Source organism: Solea senegalensis, unplaced genomic scaffold (assembly GCF_019176455.1).
Source record: "Solea senegalensis isolate Sse05_10M unplaced genomic scaffold, IFAPA_SoseM_1 scf7180000017637, whole genome shotgun sequence".
Classification (NCBI taxonomy): Eukaryota; Metazoa; Chordata; class Actinopteri; order Pleuronectiformes; family Soleidae; genus Solea; species Solea senegalensis.
Window position 1 is genome coordinate 1 of NW_025322472.1, and position 19,902 is coordinate 19,902.

The 19,902-nt window shown below is 39.1% G+C and overlaps 1 protein-coding gene and 2 non-coding genes across 3 annotated transcripts; 2 read left to right on the forward strand and 1 right to left on the reverse strand.

The window, feature by feature from the left end:
• Window positions 1-11,050: 11,050 nt before the first annotated feature.
• LOC122764732 (zinc finger RNA-binding protein-like) lies at window positions 11,051-17,236 on the forward strand (the record flags this gene model as incomplete). The annotated part of the gene is made up of 8 exons (XM_044018654.1): window positions 11,051-11,282; window positions 11,428-11,578; window positions 11,702-11,843; window positions 13,761-13,858; window positions 14,716-14,811; window positions 15,246-15,357; window positions 15,621-15,718; window positions 16,173-17,236. Coding segments are annotated over 8 exons (1,112 nt in total), but the record flags the coding sequence as incomplete, so codon positions are not given.
• Window positions 17,237-18,142: 906 nt separating this feature from the next.
• On the reverse strand, window positions 18,143-18,256 carry LOC122764734. The gene has a single exon (XR_006359871.1). It is a non-coding gene; the product is annotated as a U5 spliceosomal RNA (small nuclear RNA).
• A 1,198-nt stretch (window positions 18,257-19,454) lies between these two features.
• LOC122764735 lies at window positions 19,455-19,568 on the forward strand. The gene has a single exon (XR_006359872.1). It is a non-coding gene; the product is annotated as a U5 spliceosomal RNA (small nuclear RNA).
• Window positions 19,569-19,902: the final 334 nt, after the last annotated feature.

Here is a 19,902-nt window from a genome sequence, read left to right on the forward strand (position 1 = left end):
TTAAAGCTTTGAAAGCCCAAGTGATTTCTTTGTTGAGACAGAGAATGCATAAATGATCACAACAACCCAACATTTTGATGTTGAAAAAAACTTGTTGAGCTAATCGCAACACGGAAAAACCTAGACACCATCAGGGATGAAATGTATGAATTAAATATGATGTGACTTGGATATGTTTCGTTTTTCAGCTGGCTTGCTTCACATGTATCGTGGAGCATTATCTGCTTATATTCATGCTGATCTTGATATTTTGTGATTATCAGCAAACCATAGTGGACAACACCAATTAAATTATGTGATTTATAATATCAGTTATCTAATAATTACACTGTGACCTAAAGCTGTCGGCTGTGTAGGCAGCAAAATGTCCATCTGCCTTTCCACTCTGGTGATGATGATGGTAGTACAAGTTATCCAAATCCTATATCTTGTCCATACACAAAACATTAAAGGAAATCAGATTCTGCTATTATAGAGTAGGTTTTGTTATATAAATGCAGTTTTTAAGTTACCTGCTAAAATGTGTCCCAGATTTTTAAGGGTGCCCTTTTAAAACACCATTCTTCTCGAGATAAATAACATCAACACAACTTCTTTCTGGCATATTTCGTCTGACAACGTTTGTGTGATGGTGAGCTTGGTTTTAGGGTAACAGGTGTAAAGGGGCCATACGTAATGGCAGACTGAAACCAGCCTAGACAAAACAACATACGTCAGTGAAGTTATTCCACTCACAGATGCGCATTGGAGTGGTGGATGTCGACACTGTGGACCACCTGGTTAGGCTTTGACCAACATGATTCTGGCTAACGTCTGACATGATGTATTAGCCCACCACTGAGGCTTGTGTTTTAGTCGTGACATTACACCCGTCAGGTCTGGGCTGCAGCCAACAAGTGCAGGCCTGACAGTGAAGGTTTTTATTTTAGCTCAGAGACTTGTTATGGAATGGAGTGTTGCATGTTTTTCAAATTAAATGGCTGACACAAAAATACTACCTTCAGTTAACTTATAAGGCTCCATTATAAACTAAATGGAGAGGAATCACAGCTGCAGATATTGTTCACACAGCTTTGTACCTCTGTGGAGGGATTATATTTTTTGGGAAAATTTACTGGTTGGTTCAGTTTCTCATAAACAGTGTTTCCAGTAAAAATAAACAGCTGTGTTCGACAAACAAGCTCTGATTAACCCATTGTAAACTACCTGCACAGCAAGGGAAGAGCCAGATGTGTATTCTCAGGAGTTGCTGGTGGGCAGTGGAGTCAAGCCTGGGTCAGCGCAGCAGATGGCTCAGTTGGTTAAGGGCAGCCCATGACCAAGAGGAAAGGAATTGGACTTGTAACCAGAAAAGGCTGGGGTACCCCTGAACAGGGCACATAATCACCTGTTGCTCCCCAGGCATAGATAAGTGCTGCTCATCATTCATGCACCTGGTTTGTGTGTGTTCAGTACTGGTTGGCACAACTCTGGGAGAGCTGGTACCCCATTAAACACTAATTTTATTGAATAAGCAAAAATTTGGCAAGGGAATAATGATGCAGTGGATCAATAACAACTCTTCGCCGTGCTGAGCACAAAAAGACGATACAGGAAAAACAAAAAAGTCATCCCCCTAGCTGTTTCAACTGTATCCTCTAATATGAGCAATAAGTTGTCGATTTCCCCTAATGACAAGCCCCTTCACTGGCAGCTCTACTCAATCATTGTTGCCATGATCACACTATAGAAATACTACAAATTGTATTAAAGGGGGTCATCATGTGATTAAGGTTATGTACCAAAGTCAATTGTTTGATTTTGATCATGTTTGTGCATTACAATGGCTGCTTTGTTAAGGATGGATAATTAACATGCAATTCAAGAGCGGCTTGTGTCAAACTGATGGAAGGAGTTTGCCACTCTAAATGCTACTAATTTGCAGCAACAGTGCTGAAAATTATGTCATATTTACAATCTGTTTTAACATCCTTACGGTGGAATTCTAATCAGCCAATATGATTAATTCCCTCAGATGCCCAACAAATGAACTTTCTCCAACAAATGTGTTTTTACAATGTTAATAAAATTAGTTTCAGGTTTATGTTATTGTCTACTGTTTTATTTTCTCCTTCTGGAAGTAGACGGTTTTCCTGTTAACTGTAGGTGTGAGTCGTTTTCCTTATGCTGAGATTTCAGCAGTTCACATACTGGCATTCAGCCTCAGAATTCAGTCCCAGAGGATCAGAGAACGAACTGATGGTTAAAACAGAACAAATGGAGCCCACAAACGGAGACCACCAGTTCTGTTGTAGATCAAATGGCTCTCTGTTTTTAATTTCTGCAACATTTTTTTATTATTAAATTGTTATTCCTCCAGAGCTCTGAGTTAAAAGAGAGGCTTGCATTGTTTTGATGGCATTGTTATTCCTCCAGAGCTCTGAGTTAAAAGAGAGGCTTGCATTGTTTTGATGGCATGAATTATGTCTTCCATGTGATATATTGTATTTAATACATTAAAGTTCATGGTAATTGTTTCCAAAGAAAAGGGAGCATACCTGCAAGAGCACTCTTAAGTGTAATTTATATTTTCAAAGGAAATTAACTGCCAATGATTAAATGACCAGTTCTCCACTACTTATGTCTACAATGGCTGAGAAGAGAAGAGTGAATTACACCATTGAATGTCCATAAAGTTTGCATTTACATTTTCTTTTTTTTTTTCTATATAGGACAGACTGCTTGGCGAGCAAAAGGAGCTTCTATGCATGCGCTGCATTCCTAAACCTTTCAAGACTACATTTGTGAACACATTTGTTAGAATTAGTGAAACTGGATACTGTAAAAAGACTTTCATAATTCTCCAAGCCTGGAAATTCTTTTCCCAGCTTGGAGGTTTATTCACCTATCCACTGGTAAAAACAAAATGTCTTGGGGATGGGTGGTTAGTTTTGTTAATACTGAAATCCATATACCATCTTCAAATAACATTCAGAAGATTGCCCTTTTTCTTTGTGGTGTAAATGAGTACAGGATACCTTGACAGTCATAATAAACTCTATTAAAGTTTAAATTTCTATCTATTAAAAGTCATGGATGGATTGTAGAATAAACATTTGTTCAACTCTTAAATGCTGAACAGTGGTATGATGGTAGTGGTTAATGTTGACTTTAGATGGGTAAGAAGGCTCTCACAACTCTCTTTCACGTAGTAGGATCATTAAGATTGTCCTCTGGGAGTGGTGTAGTCATATGAGCACAAAACTATAGAGATAATCAAACTTTTTGCACTGAAAGCTGCAAATAAGTAACAAAAAGGCAGCTTCCCGTATTCATTAAACTTGGCATCATTATGGATTGTTTACCAAGTCAAGAAGTCCACATCACTAATATATGAAATTTCCCAATACACTATCTACCTCCCAATATGTAGGTTTGGCAACTCCAATGATCTGAAATAATAGATATTCATACTCTCTGATGTAAAGCAAATGATTTTGTTTATATTGAGTGTTATTGTCATGATGGTGCCTCCTGGTACTAGACAGGAAGAGACCAGTTCTGATTAAACTGTCAGTAGAGACGTGAAGATTTGGACTGAACCAGAATGAGACATACGGAGAGTATTATTGGCTGACTGTGTTCCAGTTTACGGTGGTCCTGGATAGATGCTCTCTGTTCTCTGATGACTACTGAATTTGTTGTCCCAGCATTTTCCTTCTCCTTACAAGTAAAGGATGGTTTAGGTTTGGCTCAAAAGTGATTCACACTGAGTTTTGATAAATTTAGATGCTTGATATTAGTCTTTCACAGTCTAGCTCTTGATTATCCTAGTGACCTTCTTGTGTATTTAAGGCTTTTAGACAGCAATTCATTTGTTCTCAGGCTGAGCTATTACCATCTTTATCATAAATAAAATAAAAAGACTTACAGCCATTAAGGCATTATGTGTTGGTTGGATCTTGCTGAGAGATGAGACAGATGGTGCACGGATCAACGTGCGATCAACCATGTTTTCAGGTACTATAGTAATTGTTGGATGTGAAGCTGCTGAAAATTAAATAAATCTTTGTTGATGGAATTAAGGTCTGGGGTGGACTGATGTGCAGTACAATGTTGGACTGTAAAAATTATATACTGTCCTTTGAGCAGATGAATCATACTTTTCCAGTGGTACAGTAGCTTACCCGGTCTTCTCCTTACTACAGTTACAGTTCATCTATGTCATTGTTTGTGGTTAAAGTCAATGTTATTTTCATGCATTTGTGGAGGCAGGGGGATTCTGGGAAGTTTCCATGTTAATGTAATTATGTGTCTTTAATAAGAAATTGTGGTTATGAATGTTTCCCCCAGTGCTAATTGTGATGAGGAGAACATGACTCTCTCCTCAGCTGTAGACTCCATCTGGATAAAATCTATTTTTGTTGGACTGCTCTTCAAAAACTCTGGCTTTAAGATTGCTGCTGGCTAGAATAACTGTCTGTGATTCTATCTACGGCTGTAGGTCCGTCCTTGTCTTTCTGTCTGTCTCATTTCTGCTCTCCTTAATTGGAGATATATAAAAAAACATTGTATGCAAATATCTTTAACATCTTTATGTATTCACTGAAATGCAGTTGGAAACATCATAGGAAACTAATTTAAACTCTATTCTGCTAATAACAATATTACCTGTTTATTCTTTCAACAACTGCTCATTCAATCAACTTCCAACTTGGCTGGTGTTTTTCTGAGGACTGTACAATGTGCAGCGTAGACTGTATTTTTGAATGAGTTGTTCTTGGGAACCAAACCCTAATTTTAAACTGTACTTATAAGGTAACTGATGATATCACAACAGGAATAACACAAGTATCAGTCACAATTATATTGGATTATGTTAGGTAAAAGGTGCATATTTGAGAACATATGCAGCTACAGATGAACTGTAATATTACTTTATTGTCATTACATGAAACAGACAATGCAATTCATGTACACTACCTGTGCCCAAAATTGAACTTACATTCACACTCATACAGCTTGCACATAAACAATTACAATCAATATATATTGGTAGGCAAATGAAATCTGCCAACTTTAGTTCAAGTCACTTAAAGAGAGCGAGAGAGAGCAAAGGTGTGTTCAAAGGATTTCACCTGAAAAACCTTTCAATTTGTCTTTGATTGTTTGTGTTTGTTTTTGGTTGAGTTTCACATTCAGTTTTTGGCTTCTTTCCTGTTTGCACAAGCATCTAATCTCACACATGCATGTTTTAGCAGTGCCTGATAATAGGGCATACTTTATTGTTTTTACAAACTGATTTTATTATTTGAAAATAAGGCCCATCCTGAATAATTATTGCTGGCACCACTTGGTTGCTTATAACAGAAATATATAATGTTCTGCATTCCTGATAGAAGTTATTAAATCACTCTACTTGTCCAGGTTATCACTATTACATATCATTTATGACCATATTGATTAAATAAGTACTATACAGTGTTTACTGAAGTTTGTCATTCACATAGCTTTTAACATCACTGCACACACTCAAAGTTCTGATCTACAGTTATTTGCAACAAGTGGCTGTAGTTTCTGTCCATGAAACATTTCCACAAAAAGCATATCATATAATTATAGTTAATTGATTGCAAATGTTTGTAAGACTGCATTAATTCAGCTGGCTTTATGTTCAAAAGTCAACTTTCTAATTAACGTGTGAAGCAAATGAGTTTTAATTGGTGAACAACTTTATTACTTTTACCTTAGATGTTTATTTGACTGTTTTGATTATCTCTATCTACTCTTTTTTTCTTTCTCACCCAGTTTCTTTCTTTCTTTCTTTCTTTCTTTCTTTCTTTCTTTCTTTCTCTTGTACATACATACACACACTGTGTCTCACTGTGTCTCACACACATTAGTTATAGGCCAGGTTTTTCCACCCCATAGCCAGACAGAAATTGGCGTGGTGTCCTTGTTGCTCATTTTTCATGTCAGTCTTTTCTCTGGAGAAAGCATCACTGCTGGAATTCTCTCACAGGAACAAACAGGCCTTTCAGTCTTCACCTCTAAACATTTTAATTTCACTGGCCTCATTTAGCCTTGGCTCTGCTCTAGATGAGTTGGTTGTATATGTTTCTGTTTGTGTGTGTGCGTGCGTGCGTGCGTGCGTGCGTGCATGCGTGTGTATGTGTGTGTGTGTGTGTTGGGACACTGAATGTGTGTTGAATGAGAGCTCACAGACTGTCTAATTTTCTCCAACATTTGAGAGTTTCCTTGCTGTGATGTAGGCATCTCAATGCGTTGGCTTCTTCTCAGACAGGGTCCACAGACGTCTGGGGAGACTGTGTGAAACTTATACCAGTAAGGTTCTTTTATGATTTAAAATGGGCGTTCAATTACATGTTTACAGGAGCAACAGTGAACACAGAAAAAAACAAGTTTTGATTTTACCTTGATCACTAATCCAACAGCAGAAACATGAAACATATTTACAAACATAAGTATGTATAAGTTACAATAAAGGAATAAACAACAGAGGACAGTGTCTGACAACAGAAGAAATAAGTAATGCTAAATGGTGCTCTTGTGTGGCCCCATGTATGCACAAGTTGAAGTGCAAACAATGCAATTTAAAGGACAATGAAAATAGTAAAAGTTCCATGGTCATTGCCTGAAGGTGCTGCCTTAGTTTACAGATTGTTGGTTAGTCTCTGGAATGAAGGACTTAAGGTAGTGGTCATGGTTGTATTGGTCAATAGTACTTTTGGATTTTTTGATCACACGCTCCTCCAAGAGAGAACACAAGCTTTTTTGCTGGACTCAGATTATGTTAGAGGTTGTGCATATATATTTTCTTCCTGCACAAATTGTACATTTTCCTGATGTGCTTTTGCAAGGTACCTGTTATCATTGATTGCAGGTATGTCTGTGAACTGTACACAAATAAATAATTAGTAGGATTTCTCCCAACTTTTGTTCTGGTACTAAATGTTTACTAAAACTAGTAGAAAGTAGAAGCTAAACTGTGAAGTGAAGAATTAACTGGCGTGGTGGCAGGTGAGTTGCTAACTCAGATTGCAGATGATAGTGGACGTTTTTATTGTAGTTCAAGTATCAGCTTCACATTTGTTCCTTTAATCTATTTGACCATTTGAAGTATTTTAATTGGTGGAATAAGTAGTAGAGGAAGTATGAAAAGGAAACTTTGACACTGTTCTTAATGGAAAGTCAGTGAGAGTTACAAGGTGGTGTGATATTTCAGTAGCTTTGAATTCATCACTGAGTTGTAAGTAAGTGACTGATGAGGTTTTGGGATCAGAGTTGTGGCTGAGAGCAGTAGTCCTGTCTTGCTTAATGGCTCTACCATTGGCCACTTTATCCTCAGTTTATAGTCTAGAAACCTGAGCCCCCTCTCTGCCTTCTCTTGCTCTGACCAGCTTCTTCCATGCTCACAGCATAATCAAGATCATTCACTGCATCCTCTGAAGACAAACATGTCATAAGATAATGTTTAAAATGACAAACTGTAAAATCCCAATGTTTCTTCCAACATTTTTTTGATGGAAAATGTTTCTGACTCTCTGGACACCAAATACCTAATCATGATCAAATTCAATTTCAGCAGGATTGAGTCTTGTTTTTCAACCACTTCAAGCAGCTGAGATTGAAAACAAAACCTCTTCTACTGTCAGTTAAATGTTGGGTCATTATGTTTGACTGGATTTTGAAATTTGGAACCAGCCTTCCTGTCTGATACTAATCCAGACTTAAATCATCTAAGTTTGAACCGTAGTTGTATTTATATTTATAGTCTTCTATCTAGTAAAATTGGGCTGCACCATTTGAAAAAAACCTAATATCGCTGTATTTTTATAACCATGTTTTGTATAGATAAATATAACAAATATGGATTGCATGTTTTTTATATCTTTTCTATTGCTGTAATAGATTCAATTTCCACGTAATCATATGTTGCTTTTCATTTTTTTTCTATTTCTTGCCTATTTTCCGGTTGTTGATGACAACTTGTGGGAGAGCAGGGCCTGCTTTGGTTGTTTGAGAACGGTAGTTTCCTTGCCATACATGCAGAGTCTGCATGTCATGACATAGATAATGTTTTATCAGACGTCTCTTGAAGATTAGTCATGGATAATATGAACCATGCCAGTTTTCCTTTTGGTTAAAGTAGCAAAAAAGGTGTTGTATGAGATACTGTATGTCTGAGTCAATTTGCCATACTTGACTGTGCAGGTCCTGTGATATGAGTATAACATACATCCCCATGGTGATGTTAAAACAACAATAACATATTATGCAGCCAGCACATTAATAATATAATGAAAGCTATTCAATTATGGAGGTGAAGTAGTCAACGAAGGCTATGACATAAGCATGGTCTATTTAGCATGCTCTGATCTTTGGCTAATGCAGGACGAAGTCCTTGATGAGAAGATGTTAGGAAAGTGAAGGACGTAGAAGAGGATAGGGAAAAGTGATCTGTATTTGGTATTCTTGAGTTGAAAGTGCAGAGGTACAGCCGATTTATCTCCTCAGGCAGTTTAATGTCCTTAAGAGTGGACGTGTTCCTGAGAAGAAAATAAATCCACACATCATGGATTTACAAGTGTCCCAGCAGCTTCTGACTTCATAAAGAACATACGGAAGCCTGATGAGTGGGTGAAGAAAGAGGATAGGAGGTAAATGTAAAGAGTAGATGACTTTTTAATGGATACCACACTTCCAGATATGATTGATATCTTGGCTTTTCTAAGTATGTGGGCCTCGACGATTCAGTGCTGATGCTAAAGTGATTCTTAAACTGGTCAATTTTGTCATGTGTCAGTAGAAAAAGTAACTGATCAAAAGACAGTCCTCTTAGATGTAGAGAAGTGGGATGAAAGCAAGATGGGAGGCAGGATGATATGGGTACGATAGAAGATAGTACATAGTACATGTAGATTAAAAGCAAGGTATGTGCAGTGCTGAAGCTAGGACCATTTTCTGTATGTGTGGGTTGTGTGTGTGTGTGGCTGTGAGACGTGGCAGAACAAGGCCTGGCCAACCAGTAGATCTGTTCCATATGTTTCCTAGAGAGAGAGCGCGAGCAAGAGAGCGCTCCCCTCCACCCCTCTCACAGCGCAATGAGTCTTCATTTCTATAAAAGACAAACCAGTTAAGCAGCAAAACATCCACAGCACTAACTTAATGCTGATCTGTGCACCATTCCCATTTTTGTCGACTGTAGATATTGATTTCAGGTAAAGGCATATATGATGAAGGCTGATGGCAGCTGTTGAGTGTCTCAGTGTCTGCTGGGAATAGACTGCTGTCAAACAGGGGCCTTCAACTGAGACAGAGAGGGCAAAGAAAACACACTCGGCCAGTCACGTTTTCACATTGGTTTCATCACATTCATCGTGTGCGTAGGGCAGCAGCGCGGCGCTGCAGCGGCGCAAGGCGGTGTGTGTGTGTGTGTGTTCTGTTATTTCTGTCAGCAGGGCTAGAATGGGTCTAGTGTTGGGAGACAACATATCTTGAAGGGCAACAACCAGTCCTAATCAGCACATTTGTTGACAGTAGTTAAATTTATGCCTTATGTCCAATACAAATAGTGTATTCTCTTGACATTACATTAAAGAAAGCAGTGACTCCTTGTGGTACTTGGTATAAAAAAGTTTGAGAACTTGCTGTTTAATATTGTCTGCTCAAGAAGAGGGATTCCTCTGTGAGCCCTTTCCTGCTTTCTACCATTTAAATTTTCCATTAAAAATGAAGAAACCAGTAACAATGGGTCCAAGGACAGAGGATGTTACAATTGTAAACTGAGGATTTCTAAACTGATTTCTGAATTCAGGCAAATTTAATTGATTCAGTGAATGTATAATGCATCACCACTGCTATTAGTGAACACCTCAAAGCAACACTTTGTTACATGAACTTTAAATGATAAACGCATGTTGTTGCTCGTCCTCAAAGATACTCCAATACAGGTCGGGCTTTCTTAACAGCACGCAGATAAATATATTGATACATAAATCAATAAAAGTGAACTATTCAACTGTAAAACGCAACAAATATTGGGTGGAACTTCGAACAGAAATGTTTGCTGTAGTAAGTCATGGACAGACACCTGTGGTTAAAGTATAAACTGTCCACTTAAACCACCTCCAAATATGTGCTACATACACACATGATATGCTATAATAAAAGAACTTAATGTTTGTTTTTAGGGAAGCAACGATTAATCGACTACCAAATTACTCCTCAACTAATTATGTTTGATTCATTTGCATATTTTAATAATTGAAAGGATTGATTGGTGAGAACATTTTTTGTTTTTTCAGCTTCTTAAAAGTGAATATTTCCTGGTTTCTTAGAGATGTTGGGATACTATTTTTTTCCCTCCTGATACCGATTCCGATACTTGTGCTGTGGGTATCGGCCGATGCAGGATACCGATATAACTGGTAAATACTGCCAAACCGCCGACATGATGAGCTAACATTAGCTCCTTGTCTACAGGTGTCGGGTGATCGGTTCTTCTTCACACCTCTAAAACAGCACAGCGCAACTGTTTCAAGAGCGGCGAAGAAGAACCGCGTCACAGCTAACGGAGCTCTAATAAATGATGTGGTATCGGATCGGTGCATGGACTCCAGTACTCGCCGATACCGATGCCCACATTTTCGGCAGTATCAGAATCGGAACAACTCTAGTTTCTTTGCTCTATATAACAAATAAATCATTGCGACTGAATATTTATGGTTCGTAGACAAAACAAGACATTTGAGAGCATCTTCTTTTTTAGAAAATTGAGAAAATAATGGCCAGATTAATAGTAAATTCCAGTGTTTAAATAAAGAGTCATTTTGCAGCAGGGGTATTGGTCAGCATTCAGTGGTCTACTATTAAAACCAGGTTACCTCATGTGTCCTGCTATAGTTTTATTCATCTTGTAAAATTCTGCTTTAAAGGTTTAAAAAGTAACATTAGAGACGAGAAGCTGGAAATGTCATGCGACGGTGTTTTGTGTTTGTATGAATTGAATGTTCTATCAGCATGATTTGAACACCATGGCCCGTCTGAGTCGTAGTTGTGTACCTGTGTGTCCTTCAGCCCCCGCGTCGTCCTGATTCTTCAGACGATCGATACGTCATGACGAAGCACGCAGCCATCTACCCGTCAGAGGATGAGCTCCAGTCCATCCAGAAGATCGTATCTATTACAGAACGGGCCCTCAAACTGGTCTCGGACATAATTACAGACCAGGACAAGGCCAGTGAAGAGGATAAAGACAAGAAGGAATCCTGTAAAGACAGGTGGGATGTGTGCGCTGCTGACTGACACTGACTGCACTAACTCATATAAGGACCTTTTTTTATCAGAAGAAGGCAGTGGCTGTTAACCATTGATAAACACAGTTGATGCAGTTTGAACCTCTTTTCTCCCCTTCTTGCTGTGTAGAGCCCTGAAGGGAGTGATGAGGGTTGGAGTCCTGGCCAAAGGCTTGCTCCTGCGTGGGGACAAAAACGTCAACCTTGTTTTGCTCTGCTCAGAAAAGCCCACCAAGAGCCTGCTTACCCGCATCGTGGAGCACCTCCCTAAACAACTAACTGTACTGTCTTTTACAGATGTTACACGTTTCCACTTTGACACATCACTATAATCTTTAGAACTAAAGCAGTTTAAAGTCCCGTTAGCAATGACTGTGAACTTTGAAATCATGGTGTTCTTTCAGATCGTAACACCAGAGAAATACGAGGTCAAGGGATCCATCCAGGAGGCAGCCATCATCCTGACGTCCTGTACCGAGCCAAAGATGCAAGTGACGATCACGCTGACTTCCCCCATTATCAGAGAGGAGAGCGGCCGGGATGGAGGTTGGAATCCCATCACAGCCCTTTTCCCATTGCACTTCTTTACTTCTTTGTCTTTCTGCTCTCTCTTCTATGAAATCAGTCTCAATAAGTTGGTTGACACCCTGAAGAGCACTGTCCTGCTGGCGCTGCACAATGATTATCATGTTGGCCTTTAAATCCAATCCCTCTGGCAACTTGCACTTCGTACGTGATTCATTTTGATTTCTCGAAATCAGAAATGACGAGGCAACTGAGGAAGTGCAAGCTCATGTTTGTGGACATCAGCTGTCGGGTTGTTAGGCTCAGTCTGTGACCTGTAGAAATGTCATACTTCACTTCACTTAAACGGCGTCCAGTCATTACATTGGATTTTTCCTTTTCAATTAAACCTTATATTTAGATAATTTTCACCCTCAACAAATTGAATCCTCATGTGCAGCAGATAATGTTAGTGCCAGCAGTATTGCTCTTGTGCTTTGTGCTCTGTAACTCTTACCTCTCAAATGCTCTCTTTATCCTTTGAAACCAGCATGATCAGTGTTTGCATTGTGTTAAGTCTAGTTATTCCCAGGTGAGATTCTATTTTGTTTCCTGTGTTCCGGGGTGTTCTGTTTCCATTTTAACTGTTGGGAGACATGCATTACAGTTATCTTTTCTCCAAATTTGCTTTGTCATTAGCAGACAAATGGTCTTTCCTGCAGAAGGTGAATGAAACGGGCAACAGGAGACCCTTCCTTCCATTCCTCAAATTGAAATTTGGAATTAGTTATTGATATTATTGATTTGACCTGAGGCAGAGGAAACTGGATGTTATGTTCCCACAGGAAACAAATCTTCCTTTTGTGTTCTGGTGAACACTCACCGTACTGAGGTCCACTGTTCTGAAGTGCTCCCCTGAGTTGATGTTTGTTTTGTTTTCTTTGCACACATAGGACTCACAATTGGGCTCAATGATAGATGTTAAGACGTCTGAAGCTTTTCTATTTCTGTTAGTGGAAAGATGAGCACAGATCATTTCAAATGTGACACTGTGAATATGTGCATTAATGACTTTGAAATCTGATTATTTCAAATGATTCTTAGGGGAGTATTGTTTAGAGTTCAGGTAAGATGGCTGCCTGAGGAATCTGTGGTTGGACCTGTGTGCAGCTGCTGGTATATAATGATTGTTGGGCTCTTATTCCAACCCACTGGTTTTAGGTATGCATGCAGTGATAGCCTAACCCCTTTGTTTGCTGTAAGTTCTCATGTTTGTTTTCTCTTCTTTAGCACCCATTGCTTCCTCCTCCTTTTTATTTATTTTTTATATGTATATTAGTGGTGATCTTCCTCAGTCAGCACAGACTCTTTTTCTTTCAACACAAAAAGAGAGAAAGGAAAACAATTCCAGTACATTGTCTCCCATTTGAGGTTTAGTAAGGCCCAACGGCTTCGGAAGGATTTTTGACCAAGGTTGTCTCACATCCCAAAAACTTTGCCACACCTACTATTGCCACGCCACTTTTTTATCAGGTCACTCCGACGATTAGCCATCTGCACAGAAGCCGCCCCTCTGTTTAAAAAAAAAAACAACTAAAATGTCAAAGACTTTAGTAATAGTCGAGGTAATGATAAGCTTTACAATTATACCTGATAAAATGGTATTTGCTTCCAAACAGTTAAGTGTTATTTAGCTCAGACTGAGTCAGAAAACTCTCGGACATTAGAATGATTTACTCGTGTCTACTCACTCTGGGCAGTGTGTTGATTTCTAGCTTCTTTTTTTTTTTAATGCCACGACCTTTTTTTACAATCATGAAATGGGCGACCAATTGGTGGTTGTCATAGGAACAAAGAACATTGGTATGTGTGGCATTGTGTTTGTTCTCTGCCAGCCTCACTGACCTGGTCAAACACCCATTCCCCATCACCATGTTGACACTTCAAATCCATTTTTAGATGTAACCTCGGGTTTGGTGAAAGACCCAGCGGACGTCTTGGAAAGGCAAAAATGCCTTGACGCTCTGGCTGCTCTGCGCCACGCTAAGTGGTTCCAGGTTCGGAACATCATTTTACTTTCTTATTGTAGCCTTATGAGATGCATTCTTTCTTATTTGTTTCTTCTTTTATTTGTGTGCCACATTTGGTTTTCATTTTATAATGAGGAAAAACAACAACAACAACTATTTAAAGTATAAAAAGAAAAGGAAAAAAAAAAACATATTCAAGGATGCCACTTACAACAATCTGGTCAATGTCCATCACATGTGTTGATTATAAATCTGAGATTATTTCAAGCTCTTATGGAACAAAAGTTATTTCTTCAAGAACTGGCATCCTTGTATTCTCTTTTTTCAAGTACTATGATTCCATGTAATTCCATAAGGCTGCACAAACACTCTGCACATAGTTGTGCCATCAAGAAGTGCTTTCATGTTCGACATTTGTATTGTTTTTATATTCTGTATAATTTTGTAGAATGGGGAGTGAGAGAAAAAGGAGCATCTGTGTAGTTTCCTGTGATCCTGCTACCTGAGCAGAAGCACATGCAAAGTAGCACAGATGTCCTTTGCTCTTTCAGTCCCTGTACTCTCCTCTCAGGTGGACTCTTGTACTTTGAAGTACCTGTTTGTGAGATACTTGGATAAACCTGGGCTCAGGGTTTAGAAGATGGCAAGAAACGTCCTCATTTCTTGTGCATCTTGCAAACTTTGAGCTCCCTTACTAACGATGAGGTACAAGACTACTGGGAATGGCAGCTGATTGCAAAATTGTACACACTTCAAACCGTACTCAAGCTTCCATTATGCACAGTAGTGTTTGGACCTCTATAACAGAGCTGCTTTTACTCGTTTAGTCCATTGTCTTGTCTTGCTTGGTTGCACCGTAAACCTAACTTTTATTACACCAAAAGGCTAGAGCTAATGGACTTCAGTCATGTGTGATCATCATCCGAATCCTGCGAGACCTCTGTCAACGAGTCCCTACGTGGTCGTCCTTTCCAGGATGGGTGAGTGTTTTTAAACTGTTGACCCTCAGATCTGTTGTCTTATGCTGCTGGCTGCACTACAAATTGCCCTCCGGGGACAATAAAGATCTCTTGACTTGACTTGACTTGACTTGATCTTATCACATCACACCAAGTTTAGGTCGTCTTCAAGCCTTGCATCCAATTTACAAAGAAACGGTGGAGGTGGTTTGAGGGATGACACGCGCACACACACTGTGTTTAATATGGTTGAACATTTGTCTCATCATTAGCAGAAAGAAGCTGTTGTCTCTCCTCTTTTCCTCGTTAGTTAGTTCTTCCTGTGCAGAACAGGTGGATATTACTGGGCGGAGTGAACATACAGCTTTAACAGCTTTAACTCTACAATGTGTCATTTATAATCTTGTAATGTGTTTAGTTTACAGGGACTTACACATGTGTGTTTGTGTGTCCAGGCCATGGAGCTGCTGGTAGAGAAGGCCATCAGCAGCGCCTCCGCCCCGCTCAGCCCAGGCGACGCACTGAGACGCATCTTTGAATGTATTTCCTCTGGGATTTTACTCCCCGGTAAGTCTCTGTAATAATCTAACTGCGATGTTAGCTGTGTTAATATGCATTGAGTCAGATCAGAGCTGCGTTTGTTTCCCTGTACCCAACATGCAGCTGTTACCATGGCTACCGTCTTTCCCTGTCTATAGACCTGTGTGCTGTAAATCTCACACGTTACAAATGAAAAGCCGCTCTTCATTGAGCCTGGTCATCAGCTGACGACCACAAGAGGGCGACCTGCTGAAGAATGAGTGACCTGATGAAGTGTTGTGTTTGAACAGGTGGGCCAGGATTGGTCGATCCGTGTGAGAAGAAACCCGTGGACACTCTGGTGCCCATGGAAGAGCAACAGAGGGAGGACATCACCTCAAGTGCCCAAGTACAAGCTCTTAAATGAGACATTCTATAACGTTAAAGAACTATGAGTCTGAGTGAGATGCAAGGGAATGAGTTTGATTTGAATTCTGGAAAATGAGCTGGAAATAGTGTTGGTCAGGCGCCTTCAAGTAGGACTGCGACTACATTTATGCTTTAAAACCACGTTTACAAGCTTCATTTTCAAGCACCATCTGTAATTTAATGTTGAATGTAATACATTTAATTATGCAGTCATTATTTGTCACTAAAATATTGCTAACAAATATTTAGTGTTATATTCTGTCAGTTTAATTTTAGTTTCATCGCATAGATCCATAGAAAGTGTAAATATAGCGACACATATCCAAACTAAAACTGCTCCTGAGTTTTCTTAAACATGAAGGCAGTGAGTCATTCAGCTGGATCGCCCTCTGCTGGAGGCTGACTGTATCTGCTCTGTGTCTGTGTTCCTATAGTTTGCGCTGAGGCTGCTGGCGTTCCGTCAGATCCACAAAGTTCTGGGCATGGACCCTCTGCCACAGATGAACCCACGCTTCAACATCCGCAACAGCCGCAAGCGTCGCCGGGACAACAGCGACGGGACGGACAGCTTTGAGGGCGAAGGCAAAAAAGACAAGAAAGATTACGACAGTTTGTAAGCTTCTGTGTTCATAACATACTAAAGTCATAAGTTGTTGTATGCACTGTCTCTTTTCTGTTTTATAAGCTACAAATGTTTCTGTTTAACTGCAGCTTCATTTGCTGTTGAACAAACAAGAGAACATGTCAGTGTACTGTTTTAGTTGTAGAGTTGTTTTTCTTTTAGGCTACAGTCACAGATGATGATGATGATGATGATGATGAGCTCGTGCCACTGCTTCCCTCTCACCTGTGTTTATGTTTCAGTTGAAGGTGAAATGACTTAGCATCAGATTTAAAGCTTCATTCACAGGTGTTTGCTATCGTGTTGTTGTTGTTGTTGTTTCTGTTCAATAATGACTGTACTTGACGCACGTGATGTTGATGCTGTGCTCCTGTTTCCTGATGCTAAAGACAAAATAGAAAAGTTGGAAACATTGAAGTGGTTGGGGTTCGTCCTCTGGGGAACATGCTAAAATATGATAAAGATTATGTGGGGCATTGCACAACACTTGAAGAACTGTAACTGTTGTTAGGTCTTTGTTTGTAGTGACGTCGTCCGCCCTCTGTGTCGTTTAGTCTTTTTATTTTCATATATATAAGAAAGTATTTGTATATTCATTAGATGAAAATGCTTTGATTTGTGGAAAACATGGCCATGTTCATGACGCGTACAGTTTTTGGCTTTTAAAATGTATAATGTTCCTAAGGATCTGTATTGGCTTGCTTGCCTTTTTAGTTTGTTTAGGTACTAATTTAAATTGAGTATTTGAAAATGCAAAGAAAAGCAGGTTATTGTCGGTGGAAGGAATCACTTGGAGATCCTGTTGTGAATGACTGCTGTGCTCTGAGTTCTGCTTTAACATTTCCATTAGCAGAATAAATACATTTCCAGATTGAAGGACTGTGTCTTTATTGTCTCTCATGGTGAACGACTGAGGCTGAGGACAGTGTGGAGCCTCAGAAACTCTTCCAATGTGCTTCATAAATGATGGAACATTACCAGCAATGAAAACTTTCTCTCACGAGCAAAAATGTTTCAATATTCACACGAATATACTGAAGCCCATTTCTGCCAGTGTGATGGAAAAAAGATCCTGAAATTCATTATAATGACTTAGTATCTGAAAATAATGACTTAGTATCTGAAAATAATAACTTAGTATCTCATAATGACTTAGTATCTGATAATAATGACTTAGTATCTCATAATAATGACTTAGTATCTGAAAATAATGACTTAGTATCTCATTATAATGACTTAGTATCTGAAAATAATAACTTAGTATCTCATAATGACTTAGTATCTGATAATAATGACTTAGTATCTCATTATAATGACTCAGGCTGATGTCTTGTTTCCTCATATGTGCCAAAGCAACAGAAGCTAGTGGGTGAGACAAGGCTTAACAGACCTACATGGACCCCATCACTGAAGACGACTTTAGACGTGGATGACAATGACGTCACTTCAGACTCTCCTGTAGAGAGAAAGCTACAAAGAGATGAAGCTGAAGATGCTTTTCCTTCATTGACCGCTAACAGCTACAAACATGTGCTAAACAGCACGGATACAGATGGATGCACCAAATACTGAGTCATGCTTTTGAGACTGTGGCACAAATGGGCTTCCGTACATTTATATGCTAGTAATAGAAATACTTACTTTCTGACTGAGCACTAAGACAGGAAGTCACGTGGTGTACGGCTCACGTGCACTAGGGTATGAGAATAACCAACTTACATAGTCGTTAGAATCACTGACAAGTTATTTAAATGAGATTATTAACTTTGAACACACACAGAAAGCCCCGCGTTAACAGGGCATCAAAAAATTGAGTTATACTCTTATTGCTCCTCTCCACGGAAATCTTTAGTAAAAGGCGAAAGATTTTTACGATCTGAAGAGAAACAAGAGTGATCTACTGTTCACCTGTGACCGCGGACCACGCCATTCTCTGTCACACCTTCTTCACTTACGGTTCACTTTACGACACTTTACATCAAACATTGTTTTTCCATTCACGACACGACAATATTCACTCTTTAATAACAACAAGTCACAACGACACGTTTCATAAACACATGCACACGTTTAGCAACACACCGCCACGTCAGCGCTATGCATTGTGGGATATGTGCAACCTTGACCACGCCCCTTTTCGTCCAAACTCACTTCTATGACAATAAGCGACAATGATGTTGTTACTTTTAAACGAGAGACTTCAATGTTTAGATGTAACCACACTCTCGTAGCAACAAACATTCACAAACACTAAATCAAGTCAAGAAACAAACACCGTTTACAAACGTTCTCTCATTATTTTCAGATACTAAGTCATTATAATGAATTTCAGGATCTTTTTTCCATCACACTGGCAGAAATGGGCTTCAGTATATTCGTGTGAATATTGAAACATTTTTGCTCGTGAGTGAAAGTTTTCATTGCAGGTAATGTTCCATCATTTAACCAGCTATTTATATATTATATTAATTATAATAATTATTAATTAATTATTATAATACATTATATGTTACATATTTTATATATACTGTATATATATATATATATATATATACATATGTATATTATATATTTATATGTAGCCAGCTGGTTGTGTTCATGTTTTTCTGCATGGATGTTGTATAAATGATAGTAATTAAAGCTTTTTCTTCTTCATCCTCCTCCTCCTCCTCCTCCTCATCATCATGTCTAGCTCTGAGAGAACGTTTGTAAACGGTGTTTGTTTCTTGACTTGATTTAGTGTTTGTGAATGTTTGTTGCTACGAGAGTGTGGTTACATCTAAACATTGAAGTCTCTCGTTTAAAAGTAACAACATCATTGTCGCTTATTGTCATAGAAGTGAGTTTGGACGAAAAGGGGCGTGGTCAAGGTTGCACATATCCCACAATGCATAGCGCTGACGTGGCGGTGTGTTGCTAAACGTGTGCATGTGTTTATGAAACGTGTCGTTGTGACTTGTTGTTATTAAAGAGTGAATATTGTCGTGTCGTGAATGGAAAAACAATGTTTGATGTAAAGTGTCGTAAAGTGAACCGTAAGTGAAGAAGGTGTGACAGAGAATGGCGTGGTCCGCGGTCACAGGTGAACAGTAGATCACTCTTGTTTCTCTTCAGATCGTAAAAATCTTTCGCCTTTTACTAAAGATTTCCGTGGAGAGGAGCAATAAGAGTATAACTCAATTTTTTGATGCCCTGTTAACGCGGGGCTTTCTGTGTGTGTTCAAAGTTAATAATCTCGTTTAAATAACTTGTCAGTGATTCTAACGACTATGTAAGTTGGTTATTCTCATACCCTAGTGCACGTGAGCCGTACACCACGTGACTTCCTGTCTTAGTGCTCAGTCAGAAAGTAAGTATTTCTATTACTAGCATATAAATGTACGGAAGCCCATTTGTGCCACAGTCTCAAAAGCATGACTCAGTATTTGGTGCATCCATCTGTATCCGTGCTGTTTAGCACATGTTTGTAGCTGTTAGCGGTCAATGAAGGAAAAGCATCTTCAGCTTCATCTCTTTGTAGCTTTCTCTCTACAGGAGAGTCT